The following is a 25,608-nucleotide window of genomic DNA, read 5'->3' as shown; positions in this document are numbered from 1 at the left end:
CACTCACACCCATTATATGCTGACCATCTCAATAACACCCATTAAATACTGACCATCTCAATAAAACCCATTAAATACTGACCATCTCAATCACACCCATTAAATACTGACCATCTCACTCACAAACATGAAATACTGACCATCTCAATAAAACCAATTAAAACTCACCATCTCACTCACACCCATTAAATAATGACCATCTCACTCACACCGATTAAATATTGACCCTCTCACTCACACCCATTAAGGACTGACCATCTCAATCACACCCATTAAATACTGACCATCTCAATCACACCTATTATATATTGACCATCTCAATCACACCCAACAAATACTGACCATCACAATCACACCCATTAAATTCTGACCATCTCACTCACACCCATTAAATAATGACCATCTCACTCACACCCATTATATGCTGACCATCTCACTCACACCCATTAAATTATGACCATCTCACTCACACCCATTATACGCTGACCATGTCACTCACACCCATTCAAGAATGACCAACTCACTCACACCCATTAAATGCTGACCATCCAATTCAAACCCTTTGAATAATGACAATCTCAATTACACCGGTTAAATACTGACAATCTGACTCACACCCAATAAATACTGACCATTCCACTCACAACCATTAAATACTAACCATCTCAATCACACCCATTAAATACTGACCATCTCACTCACACCCATTAAATAATCACCATCTCACTCACACCTATTAAATAATGACCATTTCACTCACACTGATTAAATATTGACCCTCTCACTCACACCCATTAAGGACTGACCATCTCAATCACACCCATTAAATACTGACCATCTCAATCACACCTATTATATATTGACCATCTCAATCACACCCAACAAATACTGACCATCACAATCACACCCATTAAATTCTGACCATCTCACTCACACCCATTAAATAATGACCATCTCACTCACACCCATTATATGCTGACCATCTCACTCACACCCATTAAATTATGACCATCTCACTCACACCCATTATATGCTGACCATCTCACTCACACCCATTATATGCTGACCATCTCACTCACACCCATTAAATAATCACCATCTCACTCACACCTATTAAATAATGACCATTTCACTCACACTGATTAAAATCTGGCCATGTCAACAATACCAATTAAATACTGATCATATCAATCACACCCAGTATAAACTGATCTTTCAATCACACCCATTAATTAGTGTCCATCTCAATCACACCCATTATAAACTGGCCATCTCTTACACTCCCATTAAATACTGACCATATCAATCACACCCATTAAATACTGATCATCTCAATGGCACCCATTATATATTGACCATCTCAATCACACCCATTAAATACTGACCATCTCAATCATACCCATTAAATACAAACCATCTCACTCACACCCATTATAGACTGATCATCTCACTCACAACAATGAAACACTGACCATCTCACTCACAACCATTAAATACTGACCATCTCACTCACACCCATTAAATACTGACCATCTCACTCACACCCATTGAATACTAACCATCTCAATCACACCCATTATATACTGACCATCTCACTCACAACCATTAAAGACTGACCATCTCACTCACAACCATTAAAGACTGACCATCTCAATCACACCCATTAAATGCAGATCATCACACTCACCCAATAAAACTGACCATCTCAAAAACACCCATTAAATACTGAGCATCTCAATAACACCCATTAAATACTGACCCACTCACTCACAACCAATAAATACTGACCATCTCAATCACACCCATTAAATACTGATCATTTGCATAACACCCATTAAAGACTGATTATTTCAATCAGACCTATTAAATACTGACCATCTCAATAACACCCATTAAAAAACTGACCATCCCATTCACACCCATTGAATACTGACCATTCCACTCTCAACCATTAAATACTGACCATCTCAATCGCACACATTAAATACTGACCACCTCAATCACACCCATGAAATACAAACCATCTCACTCACACCCATTAAATACTGACCATCTCACTCACACCCATTAAATACTGACCATCTCACTCACACACATTAAATACTGACCATCTCAATCACACCCATTAAAGACTGACCATCTCAATCAGACCCATTACATGCTGATCACCAGACTCACCCAATAAAACTGACCATCTCAATAACACCCATGAAATACTGACCATCTCAATAAAACCCATAAATACTGACCATCTCACTCACACCCAATAAATACTGACCATTTCCAGAACAGCCATTAAAGACTGATTATCTCAATCAGACCTATTAAATACTGACCATATCAATCACACTCATTAAATGCTGACCATCTCAATGACACCCATTATATATTGACCATCTCACTCACACCCATTAAATACTGACCATCTCAATCATACCCATTAAATACAAGCCATCTCACTCACACCCATTACAGACTGATCATCTCACTCACAACAATTAAATACTGACCATCTCACTCACACCCATTAAATACTGACCATCTCACTCACACCCATTAAATACTGACCATCTCAACAACACCCATTAAAGACTGACCATCTCAATCACACCCATTGACTGCTGATCATCACACTCACCCAATAAAACTGACCATCTCAATAACACCCACTAAATAATGACCATCTCAATAACACCCATGACATACTGACCATCTCACTCACACCCAATAAATACTGACCATCTCATTCACACTCATTAAATACTGACCATTTGCATAACACCCATTAAAGACTGATTATTTCAATCAGACCTAATAAATACTGACCATCTCAATAACACCCATTAAAAAACTGACCATCCCATTCACACCCATTAAATACTGACCATCTCAATCACACACATTAAATACTGAACATTTCAATAATACCCATAAAATACTGACAATTTCAATCACAACCATTAAATATCGACCACCACATTCACACCCATTATATACTGACCATCTCCCTCACAACCATTCAATACTGATCACCTCAATCACACCCATTAAATACAAACCATCTCACTCACACCCATTATATACTGATCATCTCACTCACAACCATTAAATACTGACCATCTCACTCAGAACCAGTAAATAGTGACCATCTCAATCACACCTATTATATACTGACCATCTCAATCACACCCAACAAATACTGACATTCACAATCACACCCACTAAATTCTGACCATCTCACTCACACCCATTAAATAATGACCATTTCACTCACACCCATTATATGCTGACCATCTCACTCACACCCATTAAATTATGACCATCTCACTCACACCCATTATACACTGACCATGTCACTCACACCCATTCAAGAATGACCATCTCACTCACACCCATCAAATGCTGACCATCCCATTCAAACCCTTTGAATAATGACAATCTCAATCACACCGGTTAAATACTGACAATCTGACTCACACCCATTAAATACTGACCATTCCACTCATACCCATCAAATACTGACCATTCCACTCACAACCATTAAATACTTACCATCTCAATCACACCCAAAAAATACTGACCATCTCACTCACAACCATTAAATACTAACCATCTCAATAACACCCAGTAAATGCTGATCATCACACTCACCCAATAAAACTGACCATCTCAATAACACCCATTAAATACTGACCATCTCAATAACACCCATTAAATACTGACCATCTCACTCACACCCAATAAATACTGACCATCTCATTCACACTTAATAAATACTGACCATTTCCATAACAGCAATTAAAGACTGATTAACTCAATCAGACATATTAAATACTCACCATCTCAATCACACCCAATAAATACTGACCATCTCAATCACACCCATTAAATACTGACCATCTCAATCACACCCATTAAATATTGACCATCTCAATCACACCCATCAAATGCTGACCATCTCACTCACACCCATTAAATAATGACCATCTCACTCACACCTGTTAAATAATGACCATTTCACTCACACTGATTAAAATCTGGCCATGTCAATAATACCAATTCAATACTGATCATATCAATCACACCCATTATAAACTGATCTTTCAATCACACCCATTAATTACTGTCCATCTCAATCACACCCATTATAAACTGACCATCTCTTATACTCCCATTAAATACTGACCATATCAATCACACCCATTAAATACTGACCATCTCAATGGCACCCATTATATATTGACCATCTCACTCACACCCATTAAATACTGACCATCTCAATCATACCCATTAAAGACTGACCATCTCACTCACAACCATTAAAGACTGACCATCTCAATCACACCCATTAAATACAGATCATCACACTCACCCAAAAAAACTGACCATCTCAAAAACACCCATTAAATACTGAGCATCTCAATAACACCCATTAAATACTGACCATCTCACTCACAACCAATAAATACTGACCATCTCACTCACAACCAATAAATACTGATCATTTGCATAACACCTTTTAAAGACTGATTATTTCAATCAGACCTATTAAATACTGACCATCTCAATAACACCCATTAAAAAACTGACCATCCCATTCACACCCATTGAATACTGACTATTCCACTCACAACCATTAAATACTGACCATCTCTATCGCACACATTAAATACTGACCACCTCAATCACACCCATTAAATACTGACCACCTCAATCACACCCATTAAATACAAACCATCTCACTCACACCCATTATATACTGATCATCTCACTCACAACCATTAAATACTGACCATCTCAATCACACCCATTAAATAAAAACCATCTCACTCACACCCATTAAATGCTGATCATCTCACTCACAACCATTAAATACTGACCATCTCAATAAAACCAATTAAGGACTGACCATTTCACTCACACCTATTCAATACTGACCATCTCACTCACACCGATTAAAAATTGACCATCTCACGAACACCGATTAAAGACTGACCATCTCAATGAGACCAATTAAATACTAACCATCTCCATCACACCCAATAAATACTGACCATCTCAATCACACCCATTAAATATTGACCATCTCACTCACAACCATTAAATACTGACCAACTCATTCACAACCATTAAATACTGACCATCTCAATAACACCCATTAAATGCTGATCATCACACTCACCCAATAAAACTGACCATCTCAATAACACCCATTAAATACTGACCATCTCACTCACACCCAATAAATACTGACCATCTCAATCACACCCATTAAAGACTGACCATCTCACTCACACCCATTAAATACTGACCATCTCACTCACACCCATTAAATACTGACCATCTCACTCACACCCATTAAATAATGACCATCTCAATAACACCCATTAAATACTAACCATCTGAATCACACCCATTATACACTGACCATCTCACTCACAACAATTAAAGACTGACCATCTCAATCACACCCATTAAATGCTGATCATCACACTCACCCAAAAAAATTGACCATCTCAATAACACCCATTTAATAATGACCATATCACTCACACCCATTATACGCTGACCATCTCACTCACATCCATTAAATAATGACCATCTCACTCACACCTATTAAATGCTGACCATCCCATTCAAACCCATTGAATAATGACCATCTCAATAACACCTAATAAATACTGACCATCTCACTCACAACCATTAAATACTAACCATCTCAATCACACCCAATAAATGTTGACCATCTCACTCACACCTATTAAATGCTGACCATCCCATTCAAACCCATTGAATAATGACCATCTCAATCACACCTAATAAATACTGACCATCTCACTCACAACCATTAAATACTAACCATCTCAATCACACCCAATAAATGCTGACCATCTCAATCACACCCATTATACGCTGACCATCTCAATCACACCGGTTAAATACTGACAATCTCACTCACACCCATTAAATACTGACCATTCCACTCACAACCATTAAATACTGACCATCTCAATCACACCTAATAAATACTGACCATCTCACTCACACCCAATAAATACTGACCATCTCACTCACACCCAATAAATACTGACCATCTCACTCACACCCATTAAATACTGACCATCTCACTCACACCCATTAAATACTGACCATCTCAATAACACCCATTAAATATTGACCATCTCAATCACACCCATTAAATACTGACCATCACACTCACACCCATTATATGCTGACCATCTCAACAACACCCATTAAATACTGACCATCTCAATAAAACCCATTAAATACTGACCATCTCACTCACAACCAATAAATACTGACCATCTCAATCACACCCATTAAATACTGACCATCTCACTCACAAACATGAAATACTGACCATCTCAATAAAACCAATTAAAACTCACCATCTCACTCACACCCATTAAATAATGACGATCTCACTCACACCGATTAAATATTGTCCCTCTCACTCACACCCATTAAGGACTGACCATCTCAATCACACCCATTAAATACTGACGATCTCAATCACACCTATTATATACTGACCATCTCAATCACACCCAACAAATACTGACCATCACAATCACACCCATTAAATACTGACCATCTCACTCACACCCATTAAATTATGACCATCTCAGTCACACCCATTATACGCTGACCATGTCACTCACACCCATTCAAGAATGACCATCTCACTCACACCCATTAAATGCTGACCATCCCATTCAAACCCTTTGAATAATGACAATCTCAATTACACCGGTTAAATACTGACAATCTGACTCACACCCATTAAATACTGACCATTCCACTCACAACCATAAAATACTAAGCATCTCAGTCACACCCAATAAATACTGACCATCTCAATCACACACATTAAATACTGACCATCTCAATCACACACATTAAATATTGACCATCTCAATCACACCCATTAAATACTGACCATCACACTCACACCCATTATATGCTGACCATCTCACTCACACCCATTAAATAATCACCATCTCACTCACACCTATTAAATAATGACCATTTCACTCACATTGATTAAAATCTGGCCATGTCAACAATACCAATTAAATACTGATCATATCAATCACACCCATTATAAACTGATCTTTCAATCACACCCATTAATTACTGTCCATCTCAATCACACACATTATAAACTGACCATCTCTTACACTCCCATTAAATACTGACCATATCAATCACACCCATTAAATACTGATCATCTCAATGGCACCCATTATATATTGACCATCTCACTCACACCCATTAAATACTGACCATCTCAATCATACCGATTAAATACAAACCATCTCACTCACACCCATTATAGACTGATCATCTCACTCACAACAATTAAACACTGACCATCTCACTCACAACCATTAAATACTGACCATCTCAATAACACCCATTAAATACTGACCATCTCACTCACACCCATTAAATACTGACCATCTCACTCACACCCATTGAATACTAACCATCTCAATCACACCCATTATATACTGACCATCTCACTCACAACCATTAAAGACTGACCATCTCACTCACAACCATTAAAGACTGACCATCTCAATCACACCCATTAAAGGCAGATCATCACACTCACCCAATAAAACTGACCATCTCAAAAACACCCATTAAATACTGAGCATCTCAATAACACCCATTAAATACTGACCATCTCACTCACAACCAATAAATACTGACCATCTCAATCACACCCATTAAATACTGATCATTTGCATAACACCCATTAAAGACTGATTATTTCAATCAGACCTATTAAATACTGACCATCTCAATAACACCCATTAAAAAACTGACCATCCCATTCACACCCATTGAATACTGACCATTCCACTCACAACCATTAAATACTGACCATCTCAATCGCACACATTAAATACTGACCATCTCACTCACACCCAATAAATACTGACCATCTCACTCACACCCATTAAATACTGACCATCTCAATAACACCCATTAAATATTGACCATCTCAATCACACCCATTAAATACTGACCATCACACTCACACCCATTATATGCTGACCATCTCAACAACACCCATTAAATACTGACCATCTCAATAAAACCCATTAAATACTGACCATCTCACTCACAACCAATAAATACTGACCATCTCAATCACACCCATTAAATACTGACCATCTCACTCACAAACATGAAATACTGACCATCTCAATAAAACCAATTAAAACTCACCATCTCACTCACACCCATTAAATAATGACGATCTCACTCACACCGATTAAATATTGTCCCTCTCACTCACACCCATTAAGGACTGACCATCTCAATCACACCCATTAAATACTGACGATCTCAATCACACCTATTATATACTGACCATCTCAATCACACCCAACAAATACTGACCATCACAATCACACCCATTAAATACTGACCATCTCACTCACACCCATTAAATTATGACCATCTCAGTCACACCCATTATACGCTGACCATGTCACTCACACCCATTCAAGAATGACCATCTCACTCACACCCATTAAATGCTGACCATCCCATTCAAACCCTTTGAATAATGACAATCTCAATTACACCGGTTAAATACTGACAATCTGACTCACACCCATTAAATACTGACCATTCCACTCACAACCATAAAATACTAAGCATCTCAGTCACACCCAATAAATACTGACCATCTCAATCACACACATTAAATACTGACCATCTCAATCACACACATTAAATATTGACCATCTCAATCACACCCATTAAATACTGACCATCACACTCACACCCATTATATGCTGACCATCTCACTCACACCCATTAAATAATCACCATCTCACTCACACCTATTAAATAATGACCATTTCACTCACATTGATTAAAATCTGGCCATGTCAACAATACCAATTAAATACTGATCATATCAATCACACCCATTATAAACTGATCTTTCAATCACACCCATTAATTACTGTCCATCTCAATCACACACATTATAAACTGACCATCTCTTACACTCCCATTAAATACTGACCATATCAATCACACCCATTAAATACTGATCATCTCAATGGCACCCATTATATATTGACCATCTCACTCACACCCATTAAATACTGACCATCTCAATCATACCGATTAAATACAAACCATCTCACTCACACCCATTATAGACTGATCATCTCACTCACAACAATTAAACACTGACCATCTCACTCACAACCATTAAATACTGACCATCTCAATAACACCCATTAAATACTGACCATCTCACTCACACCCATTAAACACTGACCATCTCACTCACAACCATTAAATACTGACCATCTCAATAACACCCATTAAATACTGACCATCTCACTCACACCCATTAAATACTGACCATCTCACTCACACCCATTGAATACTAACCATCTCAATCACACCCATTATATACTGACCATCTCACTCACAACCATTAAAGACTGACCATCTCACTCACAACCATTAAAGACTGACCATCTCACTCACACCCATTAAAGGCAGATCATCACACTCACCCAATAAAACTGACCATCTCAAAAACACCCATTAAATACTGAGCATCTCAATAACACCCATTAAATACTGACCATCTCACTCACAACCAATAAATACTGACCATCTCAATCACACCCATTAAATACTGATCATTTGCATAACACCCATTAAAGACTGATTATTTCAATCAGACCTATTAAATACTGACCATCTCAATAACACCCATTAAAAAACTGACCATCCCATTCACACCCATTGAATACTGACTATTCCACTCACAACCATTAAATACTGACCATCTCAATCGCACACATTAAATACTGACCACCTCAATCACACCCATGAAATACAAACCATCTCACTCACACCCATTAAATACTGACCATCTCACTCACACCGATTAAAAATTGACCATCTCACTCACACCCATTAAAGACTGACCAACTCACTCACAACCATTAAATACTGACCAACTCAATAACACCCATTAAATACTGACCATCTCACTCACACACATTAAATACTGATCATTTCAATCACACCCATTAAAGACTGACCATCTAAATCAGACCCATTAAATGCTGATCACCAGACTCACCCAATAAAACTGACCATCTCAATAACACCCATGAAATACTGACCATCTCAATAAAACCCATAAATACTGACCATCTCACTCACACCCAATAAATACTGACCATTTCCATAACAGCCATTAAAGACTGATTATCTCAATCAGACCTATTAAATACTGACCACATCAATCACACTCATTAAATGCTGACCATCTCAATGACACCCATTATATATTGACCATCTCACTCACACCCATTACAGACTGATCATCTCACTCACAACAATTAAATACTGACCATCTCACTCACACCCATTAAATACTGACCATCTCACTCACACCCATTAAATACTGACCATCTCAACAACACCCATTAAAGACTGACCATCTCAATCACACCCATGAAATGCTGATCATCACACTCACCCAATAAAACTGACCATCTCAATAACACCCACTAAATAATGACCATCTCACTCACACCCATTATGTGCTGACCATCTCACTCACACCCATTAAATTATGACCATCTCACTCACACCCATTATACGCTGACCATGTCACTCACACCCATTCAAGAATGACCATCTCACTCACACCCATTAAATACTGACCATTCCACTCATACCCATCAAATACTGACCATTCCACTCACAACCATTAAATACTTACCATCTCAATCACACCCAAAAAATACTGACCATCTCACTCACAACCATTAAATACTAACCATCTCAATCACACCCAATAAATACTGACCATCTCAATCACACCAATTAAATACTGACCATCTCAATCACACCCATTAAATATTGACCATCTCAATCACACCCATTAAATACTGACCATCACACTCACACCCATTATATGCTGACCATCTCACTCACACCCATTAAATAATAACCATCTCACTCACACCGATTAAATATTGTCCCTCTCACTCACACCCATTAAGGACTGACCATCTCAATCACACCCATTAAATACTGACCATCACAATCACACCCATTAAATTCTGACCATCTCACTCACACCCATTAAATAATGACCATCTCACTCACACCCATTATATGCTAACCATCTCACTCACACCCATTAAATTATGACCATCTCACTCACACCCATTAAATGCTGACCATCCCATTCAAACCCTTTGAATAATGACAATCTCAATTACACCGGTTAAATACTGACAATCTGACTCACACCCATTAAATACTGACCATTCCACTCACAACCATAAAATACTAACCATCTCAATAACACCCAATAAATACTGACCATCTCAATCACACACATTAAATACTGACCATCTCAATCACACACATTAAATATTGACCATCTCAATCACACACATTAAATATTGACCATCTCAATCACACCCAACAAATACTGACCATCACAATCACACCCATTAAATTCTGACCATCTCACTCACACCCATTAAATAATGACCATCTCACTCACACCCATTATATGCTAACCATCTCACTCACACCCATTAAATTATGACCATCTCACTCACACCCATTAAATGCTGACCATCCCATTCAAACCCTTTGAATAATGACAATCTCAATTACACCGGTTAAATACTGACAATCTGACTCACACCCATTAAATACTGACCATTCCACTCACAACCATAAAATACTAACCATCTCAATAACACCCAATAAATACTGACAATCTCAATCACACACATTAAATACTGACCATCTCAATCACACACATTAAATATTGACCATCTCAATCACACACATTAAATATTGACCATCTCAATCACACCCATTAAATACTGACCATCACACTCACACCCATCATATGCTGACCATCTCACTCACACCTATTAAATAATGACCATTTCACTCACACTGATTAAAATCTGGCCATGTCAACAATACCAATTAAATACTGATCATATCAATCACACCCATTATAAACTGATCTTTCAATCACACCCATTAAATACTGATCATCTCAATGGCACCCATTATATATTGACCATCTCACTCACACCCATTAAATACTGACCATCTCACTCACACCCATTGAATACTAACCATCTCAATCACACCCATTATATACTGACCATCTCACTCACAACCATTAAAGACTGACCATCTCAATCACACCCATTAAATGCAGATAATCACACTCACCCAATAAAACTGACCATCTCAAAAACACCCATTAAATACTGAGCATCTCAATAACACCCATTAAATACTGACCATCTCACTCACAACCAATAAATACTGACCATCTCAATCACACCCATTAAATGCTGATCATCACACTCACCCAATAAAATTGACCATCTCAATAACACCCACTAAATAATGACCATCTCACTCACACCCATTATGTGCTGACCATCTCACTCACACCCATTAAATTATGACCATCTCACTCACACCCATTATACGCTGACCATGTCACTCACACCCATTCAAGAATGACCATCTCACTCACACCCATTAAATGCTGACCATCCCATTCAAACCCTTTGAATAATGACAATCTCAATCACACCGGTTAAATACTGACAATCTGACTCTCACCCATTAAATACTGACCATTCCACTCACAACCATTAAATACTTACCATCTCAATCACACCCAAAAAATACTGACCATCTCACTCACAACCATTAAATACTAACCATCTCAATCACACCCAATAAATACTGACCATCTCAATCACACCCATTAAATATTGACCATCACAATCACACCCATTAAATACTGACCATCACACTCACACCCATTATATGCTGACCATCTCACTCACACCCATTAAATAATGACCATCTCACTCACACCTATTAAATAATGACCATTTCACTCACACTGATTAAAAGCTGGCCATGTCAATAATACCAATTAAATACTGATCATATCAATCACACCCATTATAAACTGATCTTTCAATCACACCCATTAATTACTGTCCATCTCAATCAGACCCATTATAAACTGACCATCTCTTACACTCCCATTAAATACTGACCATATCAATCACACCCATTAAATACTAACCATCTCAATGGCACCCATTATATATTGACCATCTCACTCACACCCATTAAATACTGACCATCTCACTCACAACAATTAAACACTGACCATCTCACTCACAACCATTAAATACTGACCATCTCAATAACACCCATTAAATACTGACCATCTCACTCACACCCATTAAATACTGACCATCTCACTCACACCCATTAAATGCTGATCATCCCACTCACACCCATTAAATACTGACTATCTCACTCACACCGATTAAAAATTGACCATCTCAATCACACCCAATAAATAATGACCATCTCAATCACACCCATTAAATACTGACAATCTCACTCACACCCAATAAATATTGACCATCTCACTCACACCTATTAAACACTGACCATCTCAATCACACACATTAAAGACTGACCATCTCAATCACACCCATTAAATGCTGATCATCACACTCACCCAATTAACCTGACCATCTCAATAACACCCATTAAATACTAACCATCTCAATAACACGCATTAAATACTGACCATCTCACTCACACCCATTAAATACTGACCATCTCACTCACACCCAATAAATATTAACCATCTCACTCACACCCATTAAATACTGACCCTCTCAATCATACCCATTAAATACAAACCATCTCACTCACACCCATTATAGACTGATCATCTCACTCACAACAATTAAACACTGACCATCTCACTCACAACCATTAAATACTGACCATCTCAATAACACCCATTAAATACTGACCATCTCACTCACACCCATTAAATACTGACCATCTCACTCACACCCATTGAATACTAACCATCTCAATCACACCCATTATATACTGACCATCTCACTCACAACCATTAAAGACTGACCATCTCAATCACACCCATGAAAGACTGACCATCTCAATCACACCCATTAAATGCAGATCATCACACTCACCCAATAAAACTGACCATCTCAAAAACACCCATTAAATACTGAGCATCTCAATAACACCCATTAAATACTGACCATCTCACTCACAACCAATAAATACTGACCATCTCAATCACACCCATTAAATACTGACCATTTGCATAACACCCATTAAAGACTGATTATTTCAATCATACCTATTAAATACTGACCATCTCAATAACACCCATTAAATACAAAGCATCTCACTCACACCCATTAAATGCTGATCATCTCACTCACAACCATTAAATACTGACCATCTCAATAAAACCAATTAAATACTGACAATCTCACTCACACCCATTAAATACTGACTATCTCACTAACACCGATTAAACATTGACCATCTCAATCAAACCCAATAAATAATGACCATCTCAATCACACCCATTAAATACTGACCATCTCACTCACACCCAATAAATATTGACCATCTCACTCACACCTATTAAATACTGACCATCTCAATCACACCCATTAAATGCTGATCATCACACTCACCCAATTAACCTGACCATCTCAATAACACCCATTAAATACTAACCATCTCAATAACACCCATTAAATACTGACCATCTCACTCACACCCAATAAATATTGACCATCTCGATCACACCCAATATATACTGACCATCTCACTCACACCCATTAAAATACTGACCATCTCAATAACACCCATTAAATACGAACCATCTCAATCACACCCATGAAATACTGACCATCTCACTCACAAACTTTAAATACTGACCATCTCAATTAAACCAATTAAAACTGACCATCTCACTCACACCCATTAAATATTGTCCCTCAACTCACACCCATTAAAGACTGACCATCTCAATCACACCCATTAAATACTGACCATCTCACTCACACCCATTAAATATTGTCCCTCAACTCACACCCATTAAAGACTGACCATCTCACTCACGCCCATTGAATAATGACCATCTCACTCACAGCCATTATACGCTGACCATCTCACTCACACCCATTATACGCTGACCATGTCACTCACACCCATTAAATAATGACCATCTCACTCACACCCATTAAATACTGACCATCTCACTTACACCCATTCAATACTGACCATCTCAAACACACATTAAATACTAACCATCTCATTCACACCCATTCAATACTGACCATCTCATTCACACCCATTAAGTACTGACCATCTCAATCACACCCATTAAATACTGACCATCTCATTCACACCCATTAAATACTGACCATCTCACTCACATCCAAAAAACACTGACAATCTCACTAACACTGATGAAAATCTGGTCATGTCAATAACACCCATTAAATACTGACCATCTCAATCACACCCATTAAAAACTGACCTTTCAATGACACCCATTAATTACTGTCCATCTCACTCACACCCATTAAATACTGACCACCTCAATCACACCCATTAAATACTGACCATCCCAATCACACCAATTGAATACTGACTATTCCAATCACAACCATTAAATATTGACCACCACATTCACACCTATTATATACTGACCATCTCCCTCACACCCATTCAATACTGACCATCTCAATCACACCCATTAAATACTGACCACCTCAATCACACCCATGAAATACAAACCATCTCAATCACACCCATTAAAAACTGACCTTTCAATGACACCCATTAATTACTGTCCATCTCACTCACACCCATTAAATACTGACCATCTCAATCACACACATTAAATACTGAACATTTCAATAATACCCAATAAATACTGACAATTTCAATCACAACCATTAAATATTGACCACCACATTCACACCTATTATATACTGACCATCTCCCTCACACCCATTCAATACTGACCATCTCAATCACACCCATTAAATACTGACCACCTCAATCACACCCATGAAATACAAACCATCTCACTCACACCCATTAAATACTGCCCATCTCATTCACACCCATTAAATACTGACCATCTCACTCACACCCATTAAATACTGATCATCTCAATCACACCCATTAAAAACTGACCTTTCAATGACACCCATTAATTACTGTCCATCTCAATCACACCCATTATATACTGTCCATCTCACTGACACCCATTAAATACTGACCATCTCCCTCACACCCATTCAATACTGACCATCTCAATCACACCCATTAAATACTGACCATTTCACTCACACCCATTAAATACTGACCACCACAATCACACCCAATAAATACTGACCATCCCATTCACACCAATTGAATACTGACTATTCCACTCACAACCATTAAATACTGACGATCTCAATCACACCCATTAAATATTGACCACCACATTCACACCGATTATATACTGACCATCTCCCTCACACCCATTCAATACTGACCATGTCAATCACACCGATTAAATACTGACCATCTCACTCACAACCAGTAAATACTGACCATCTCAATAACACCCATTATAGACTGACCAGCTCACTCACACCCAATATATATTGACCATCTCAATCACAACCATTGAATACTGACCATTTCAATAACACCCATTAAATACTGACCATCTCACTCACACCCAATAAATACTGACCATCTCAATCACACCCATTATAGACTGACCAGCTCACTCACACCCAATATATATTGACCATCTCAATCACAACCATTGAATACTGACCATTTCAATAACACCCATTAAATACTGACCATCTCACTCACACCCAATAAATATTGACCATCTCACTCACACCCATTAAATACTGACCACCTCAATCACACCCAATAAATACTGACCATCCCATTCACACCAATTGAATACTGACTATTCCACTCACAACCATTAAATAGTGACGCTCTCAATCACACACATTAAATACTGAACATTTCAATAATACCCAATAAATACTGACAATTTCAATCACAACCATTAAATATTGACCACCACATTCACACCTATTATATACTGACCATCTCCCTCACACCCATTCAATACTGACCATATCAATCACACCGATTAAATACTGACCATCTCACTCACAACCAGTAAATACTGACCATCTCAATAACACCCATTAAATACTGACCACCTCAATCACACCCATGAAATACAAACCATCTCACTCACACCCATTAAATGCTTATCATCTCACTCACAACCATTAAAGACTGACCATCTCAATAACAACAATTAAATACTGACCATCTCACTCACACCCAATAAATACTGACCATCTCAATCACACCCATTATAGACTGACCAGCTCACTCACACCCAATATATATTGACCATCTCAATCACAACCATTAAATACTGACCATTTCAATAACACCCATTAAATACTGACCATCTCACTCACACCCAATAAATATTGACCATCTCACTCACACACATTAAATACTGACCATCTCAATCACACCCATTAAAGAACTGACCATCCCATTCACACCCATTGAATACTGACTATTCCACTCACAAACATTAAATACTGACCATCTCAATCACACACATTAAATATTGAACATTTCAATCATACCCATTAAATACTGACCATCTCAATCACACCCATTAAAATACTGACCATCCCATTCACACCCATTGAATACTGACCATCTCCCTCACACCCATTCAATCCTGACCATCTCAATCACACACATTAAATACTGACCATCTCACTCACAACCAGTAAATATTGACCAACTCAATAACACCCATTAAATACTGACCACCGCAATCACATCCATTAAATGCTGATCATCTCACTCACACCCATTAAATACTGACTATCTCACTCACACCCATTAAATACTGACCATCTCACTCACACCGATTAAAAATTGACCATCTCACTCACACCCATTATATACTGACCATCTCACTCACACCAATTAAAAATTGACCATCTCACTCACACCCATTAAATACTGACCATCTCAATCACACCCATTATATACTGACCATCTCACTCAAACCCAATAAATATTGACCATCTCCTTAACAACCATTAAACACTGACCATCTCAATAACACCCATTAAATACTGACCTTCTCACTCACACCCATTAAATACTGACCATCTCAATCACACCCATTTAATACTGACCATCTCACTCACACCCATTAAATACTGACCATCTCACTCACACCCAATAAATACTGACCATCTCAATCACACCCATTAAATACTGACCATCTCAATCACACCCATTAAATACTGACCATCTCAATAACACCCATTAAATACTGACCATCTCACTCACACCCATTAAATACTGACCATCTCACTCACACCCATTAAATACTGACCATCTCACTCACACCCAATAAATACTGACCATCTCAATCACACCCATTAAATACTGACCATCTCAATCACACCCATTAAATACTGACCATCTCAATAAAACCAATTAAACTGACCATCTCACTCACACCCATTAAATACTGACCATCTCACTCACACCCAATAAATACTGACCATCTCACTCACACCCATTAAATACTGACCATCTCACTCACACCCAATAAATACTGACCATCTCACTCACACCCATTAAATACTGACCATCTCACTCACACCCATTAAATACTGACCATCTCACTTACACCCAATAAATACTGACCATCTCAATCACACCCATTAAAAACTGACCTTTCAATGACACCCATTAATTACTGTCCATCTCAATCACACCCATTATATACTGTCCATCTCACTGACACCCATTAAATACTGACCATCTCCCTCACACCCATTAAATACTGACGATCTCAATCACACACATTAAATACTGAACATTTCAATAATACCCAATAAATACTGACAATTTCAATCACAACCATTAAATATTGACCACCACATTCACACCTATTATATACTGACCATCTCCCTCACACCCATTCAATACTGACCATATCAATCACACCGATTAAATACTGACCATCTCACTCACAACCAGTAAATACTGACCATCTCAATAACACCCATTAAATACTGACCACCTCAATCACACCCATGAAATACAAACCATCTCACTCACACCCATTAAATGCTTATCATCTCACTCACAACCATTAAAGACTGACCATCTCAATAACACCCATTAAATACTGACCATCTCACTCACACCCAATAAATACTGACCATCTCAATCACACCCATTATAGACTGACCAGCTCACTCACACCCAATATATATTGACCATCTCAATCACAACCATTAAATACTGACCATTTCAATAACACCCATTAAATACTGACCATCTCACTCACACCCAATAAATATTGACCATCTCACTCACACCCAATAAATACTGACCATCTCACTCACACCCATTAAATATTGACCATCTCAATCACATCCATTAAACACTGACAATCTCACTCACACTGGTTAAAATTTGGCCATGTCAATAACATCCATTAAATACTGATCATCTCAATTACACCCATTAAAAACTGACCTTTCAATGACACCCATTAATTACTGTCCATCTCACTCACACCCATTATAAACTGACCATCCCCCTCACACTCATTAAATACTGACCATCCCTTGTCACTTTACTCACGTGACGTTGATGTCGATCCTGGGCTTTGAGATTTCATTCGTATTTTCAAATATTGAATTTACTGTCACCATCTCCACAGTTACGGTGAACGCGGTGTCTTTCTGTGTGGGAGGTGTGTTGTAACGGAGAGTTGCCTGGAATTGGAAGAGATTTAGTTGCTTGATCGTCAGCAAGGTCTGACCAAGGTGGGAACAATTCAATCCCACCCTTTCCCCATATCCCTCTCTCGCACCTCCTCAAATCCCTCACACCCTCTCTCCATATCCCTCTCTCGCACCTCCTCAAATCCCTCACACCCTCTCTCCATATCCCTCTCTCGCACCTCCTCAAATCCCTCACACCCTCTCTCCATATCCCTCACTCGCACCTCTCCACATATCCCTCACTCACCCTTCATATATCCCTCAATCCCCCCACCCCATATCCATCACTCAACCATCCCATATCCCTCACTCCCACCTTTCTACCCTCTCTTCATATCAATCACTCCCACCTTCCCACCCTCTCCTCATATCCCTCATTCTCACCGTCCCATGCTCTCCTCACTTAACTCACTCCCTCCTCCTCCTCTACTTCGATATTTAATTCCTTCCTTCCTCCCTCTCTCGCTCACTTCCTTCTCGTGGAATAACTGAGGCTGGGAATTGGGTATGATGCTGGCTCTCTACTGAGGCGGTGAAGGTGGGAGAGGGAGGGAAAGAGGTGGGGAGAGAAGGACGGGAAGGCAAGGGAGGGAAGGGAAGAAAAGTGAGGGAAGGGAGGGGAAGGCAAAGGTGGGAGGAGGGGAGGGCAAGAGGTGGAGGGAAAGGAGAGGGGAGGGATTGGAAGGATATCGAGAGAGGAAGGGGAATGGGAGGGAGGGAGAGAGGGGAGGAGAGGGGAGGGGAGGGGAGGGGAGGGGAGGGGAGGGAGGGGAGGCACTGGAGGTTGGGATGGAGGGAAGGAGGGAAGGGAAAGAAAGGGAGGGAAGGAAAGGGAGGTTAAGGGGGGAAGATGAGAGGGATTGGAAGTGAGGGAGGGAGAGGAAGAAAGGGAGGGAGAGGAAGAAAGGGAGGGGTGAGTGTGGGGAGAAAGGGAGGGGTGAGTGTGGGGAGGGAGGGAGGGGTGAGTGTGGGGAGGGAGGGAGGGGTGAGTGTGGGGAGGGAGGGAGGGGGGAGTGTGGGGAGTGAGGGAGGGGGGTGTGTGGGGAGGGAGGGAGGGGGGAGTGTGGGGAGGGAGGGAGGGGGGAGGGAGGGAGGGGGGAGTGTGGGGAGGGAGGGAGGAGGGAGTGTGGGGAGGGAGGGTGGGGGGAGTGTGGGGAGGGAGGGAGGGGGGAGTGTGGAAGGGCAGAAGAGAATGGAGAATGGGAGGGGAGGGAGGGCATGGTGAGAGGAAAGGGAGGGAGGGGAGGCAAAGGAGGGAGGGAATGAGGGATGGAGGAAGTGTGGGAGGGAGAAAGGAGAGCATGGATGAGAGGGGAGGGGAGGGGGGGAATGCTGGGAGGGAGGGAGGAAGGGTTGGAGGGAGTGGGGAGGGAGGGAAGGAAAGGGAGATGGTTGGGAGGAAGTGGAGGGAGATGAGTGTTGTGAGGGAGGTAGGGGAGCGAGGGAAAGATGGAGGGGAGAGGGGAGTGAGGGAGGAAGAGAGCGGTGTGAGGCAGGGATGGGAGGGAGTGAGGGAGAGAGGGTTGTGGGGGAGAGAAAGATGGGCGGGAGAGAAGGAGGGGAGGTGTTGGACAGATGGAGAAAATGAGGGGAAGCAGTTGAAGGAGAGGAAGGAAGGAGGGGATGGAGACGAAGAAGGGAGGGAGGGATTGAGTGAGGGAGAGCGGGTGAGTGAGGAGAGCAAGGGAGAAAGGGGGAGAGAGTAGCGAGTGAGGGAGGGAAGGATAGAGGGGTGGGACAGAGGGATGTGAATGAGTGAGGGAGAGAGGGCGAGAGGGAGGGAAGGAAAGAGGGGAGATAGAGAGGGAGGGGATAAGGGAGGGATTGAGGGAGTGAGGGGAGGGATTGAGGGAGTGAGGGGAGGGAGGGATTGAGGGAGTGAGGAATGGAAGGGGGAGGGAGAGAGGGAGGGGAGGAAGGGAGGGATTGATGGAGTGAGGAGAGGGAGGGAAGGATTGAGTGGAAGGAGAGAATGAAGGGTGGGTAAGAGGGTGGTTGTGAGGGTGGTTGTGAGGGAGGGAGTGAGAGGAGGCAAGGGAAAGGAGTGAGGGGGGGACAGAGATGGAGGAGTGGAAGTAAAGAATAGGGAGTGAGTGAGGGAGGGCTGTGAAGGGAGGATGGGATGGAAGGAGGGAGGGAAGGAATGGAGGGAATGGAAGGGAAGGAGGGACAAAGTGAAGGGGTGGGTGGGTGGGCGCAGGGGAAGGATGGAGGGAGGGCAGAGGGATGAGGGATGGGGAGGAGGGGAATGTGAACAGGAGGGAGGGAGAGATGGGAAAGGATGGAAGGGAAGGGGAGGGAGGGATGGAGGAAAGTGGACGGGAATGGGAAGGAAGGGAGGGAGGGGAAGGAAGGAGGGAGAGAGGGAGGGAGGGGGAAGGTTGGAAGGAGGAAGGAAGAGAGGGCGGAAGGGATGGAAATGGGGGAGAGGGAACGAAGAGGAGGGAGGGAGTGGAATGGAAGGGAGGGAGAGTGAGGGAACGGAGGGAGAGGAAGGGAAGAGAGAGGGGGGAAGGGATGTGAGGGAGAGGGAGGGAAGGGACGGAGAGAAGGGGAAGGGAGGGAAAGCAGGGAGGGAAGGGAAGGAAGAGAGAGGAAAGGAGGGAGAGGGAGGGAGGGAGAGGAAGGGAGGAGAAAGAGAGGAAGGGAAGAAGGGAGAGGAAGGGAAGAAGGGAGAGGAAGGGAGGGAGGGAGGGAGAGGAAGGGAGGGAGGGAGGGAGGGGAGAGGGAGGGAGCGAGGGAGGAGGGAGAGGGAGGGAGGGAGGGGGGGAGGGAGAGGGGGAGGGAGAGGGAGGGAGGGGGGGAGGGAGAGGGAGGGAGGGAGGGAGGGAGGGAGGGAGAGGGAGGGAGGGAGAGGGAGGGAGGGAAGGAGAGAAGGGAAGGTTGGGACAGGAAGGGAAGGCAGGGAGAGGAAGGGAAGGGAGGGAGGAAGGGAAGGGAGGGAGGGAGGGAGGGAGGGAGGGTGGTAGAGGAAGGGAAGGGAGGGAGGGAGGGTGGTAGAGGGAGGGAAGGGAGGGAGGGAGGGTGGTAGAGGGAGGGAAGGGAGGGAGGGAGGGTGGTAGAGGAAGGGAAGGGAGGGAGGGAGGGTGGTAGAGGAAGGGAAGGGAGGGAGTGAAGGGAAAGGAGGGAGAGGAAGGAAGGGTGGGAGAGAAGGGAGGGAAGGAGAGAAGGGAGGGAAGGAGAGAAGGGAGGGAAGGAGAGATGGGAGGGAAGGAGAGATGGGAGGGAAGGAGAGATGGGAGGGAAGGAGAGAAGGGAGGGAGGGAGGGAGCGAGGGAGGGAGCGAGGGAGGGAGGGAGCGAGGGAGGGAAGGAGGGAGGGAGGGAAGGAGGGAGGGAGGGAAGGAGGGAGGGAGGGAAGGAGGGAGGGAGGGAGGGAAGGAGAGAAGGGAGGGAGGGAAGGAGAGAAGGGAGGGAGGAAGGGAGGGAGGGAGGAAGGGAGGGAGGGAAGGGAAGGCAGGAGAGGAAGGGAGAGAGGGAATGGAGGGAGAGAAGGGAAGGGAAGGGAGGGAGAGAAGGGAAGGGAAGGGAGGGAGAGAAGGGAAGGGAAGGGAGGGAGAGAAGGGAAGGGAAGGGAGAGAAGGGAAGGGAGGGAAGGGAAGGGAGGGGAGGGAGAGAGAGAAGGGAAGGGAAGGGAGGGAGAGAAGGGAAGGGAAGGGAAGGGAAGGGAGGGAGAGAAGGGAGGGAGAGAAGGGAAGGGAGGGAGAGAAGGGAAGGGAAGGAGAGAAGGGAAGGGAGGGAGAGAAGGGAAGGGAGGGAAGGGAAGGGAGGGGAGGGAGAGAGAGAAGGGAAGGGAAGGGAGGGAGAGAAGGGAAGGGAGGGAGGGAGGGTGGTGGAGGGAGGGAGGGTGGTAGAGGGAGGGAGGGAGGGAGGGTGGTAGAGGAAGGGAAGGGAGGGAGGGAGGGAGGGAGGGTGGTAGAGGAAGGGAAGGGAGGGAGTGAAGGGAAAGGAGGGAGAGGAAGGAAGGGTGGGAGAGAAGGGAGGGAAGGAGAGAAGGGAGGGAAGGAGAGAAGGGAAGGGAGAGAAGGGAAGGGAGAGAAGGGAAGGGAGGGAAGGGAAGGGAGGGAGAGAAGGGAGGGAGAGAAGGGAAGGGAGGGAGAGAAGGGAAGGGAAGGGAAGGGAGGGAGAGAAGGGATGGGAGGGAGAGAAGGGAAGGGATGGGAGGGAGAGAAGGGAAGGGAGGGAGAGAAGGGAAGGGAGGGAGAGAAGGGAAGGGAGGGAACGCGAACAGAGGGGTGGGAGGGTGAGGAAGGGAAGGGAGGGTGAGGAAGGGAAGGGAAGGAGGGAGGGATGGGAGAGTGAGCGAAGAGAAGAAGGTAGGAAGAATGGGAAGGAGGGAGGGAGAGGAAGGGATCGAAGGGAATGGGGAGGGGGAGGGAGGGAGGGAAGGAGGGCACAAGATGGGAAGGGAAAGGAATGGGAAGAGAATGGGATGGGAGGAAGGGAGGAAGGGAAGAAGGAGGGAATGGAAGAAGGAGGGAATGGAAGATGGAGGGAAGGGAGGGAGGGGGGATAGGGATTGGAGGGAAAGAAAGAGGAGGGAAGGGAATGAGGGAAAGATGGAGGTAGGGAGTGAGGGTTAGGAGGGAGTGCAGGAAGGAAGGAGGGGAAGCAGGGAGGGAAGGGAAGGAGGGAGGGAGGGAAGGGAAGGAGGGAAGGAGGGAGGGAAGGGAAGGAGGGAGGGAGGGAGGGAGGGAAGGAGGGAGGGGGGGAAGGGAAGGAGGGAGGGAGGGAGAGGAAGGGAAAGCAGGGAGAGGAAGGGAGGGGAGGGAGAGAGGGAAGGGAGGGCGAGAAGGTAGGGGATGGAGAGAAGGTAGGGGAGGGAGAGAGGGAGGGGAGGGAGAGAGGGAGGGGAGGGAGAGAGGGAGGGGAGGGAGAGAGGGAAGGGAGGGAGAGAAGGGAAGGCGGGAGTGGGAACAGAAGGGAAGGAGGGAGAGGAAGGGATGGAAAGGAGTGAGGGAAGGGAGGGAGAGTTAGTGAAGGGAGGAAGGGAGGGAGTGAGAGGAAGGAAAAGGAGGGAGTGAAGGGCAGGGAGGGATATAGGGAAGAGAAGAAGGTAGGAAGAATGGGAAAGAGGGAGGGAGGGGAAGGGATGGAAAGGAATGGGGAGGGGGAGGGGATTGAGGGAGTGATGGAGGTGAAGGGAGGGGAGAGAGGGAGTGAAGGAGGGCAGAAGGGAGGGTAGGGAAAGGAAGTGGAAGAGAATGGGAAGGGAGGGAAGGTGAAGGGAGGGGAGGGAAAGGAAGAAGGAGGGATGGGAGGGAGGGAGGAGAGGGATGGGAGGGAAAGGGGAGGGAAGGGAATGAGGGAAAGATGGAGGTAGTGAGTGAGGGTTAGGAGGGTGTGTGGGAAGGAAGGAGGGGAAGTAGAGAGGGAGGAAGGGAGGGAAGGGAAGAAAGGAGGGAAGAAGGGAGAGGAAAGGAGGGAGCGAAGGGGAGTGAGGGAGGGATGGATGGATGGGAAAAGAAGGGCAGTTAGGTAAGGGAGGGATGGGAGGGAGGGGAGGGAGGGGAGGGATGGGAGGGAGGGGAGGGAAGGGAGGGAGGGGAGGGAAGGGAGTGAATGGAGGGAGAAGAGGAAGGTAAAGAAGGGAAGGATGGAGGGAGTGAGTGAAGGGAGGGAGGGAGGGAGGGAGGGAGGGAGGGAGGGAGGGAGGGAGGGAGGGAGGGAATGGACGGGAAGGGAAGGGAGGGGAAGGGAGTCGAAGGGAGCTGAAGAGGAGGGTGTGATGGGATGGAGGGAGGGAATGGAGTGAGGGAGGAAGGAAGGGAGGGAGGGAAGGGAGGGAGGGA

At 43.2% G+C, this 25,608-nt stretch overlaps 1 protein-coding gene across 1 annotated transcript in view; it reads right to left on the bottom strand.

Moving 5' to 3' along the window:
• LOC137341340 (alpha-2-macroglobulin-like) overlaps positions 1-25,608 on the bottom strand; it is a 188,382-nt gene that overhangs the window by 51,019 nt on the left and 111,755 nt on the right. The window contains exon 33 of the mRNA XM_068004464.1: positions 19,675-19,808. Within this exon, the coding sequence (XP_067860565.1) occupies positions 19,675-19,808 (134 nt within the window). The remainder of the gene's footprint in view (positions 1-19,674; positions 19,809-25,608) is intronic.

This window comes from Heptranchias perlo, chromosome 23 (assembly GCF_035084215.1).
Source record: "Heptranchias perlo isolate sHepPer1 chromosome 23, sHepPer1.hap1, whole genome shotgun sequence".
NCBI classification, from domain to species: domain Eukaryota; kingdom Metazoa; phylum Chordata; class Chondrichthyes; order Hexanchiformes; family Hexanchidae; genus Heptranchias; species Heptranchias perlo.
Note: the sequence above shows the minus strand (reverse complement) of the source record. Positions and strands in the feature narration are given on the sequence as shown.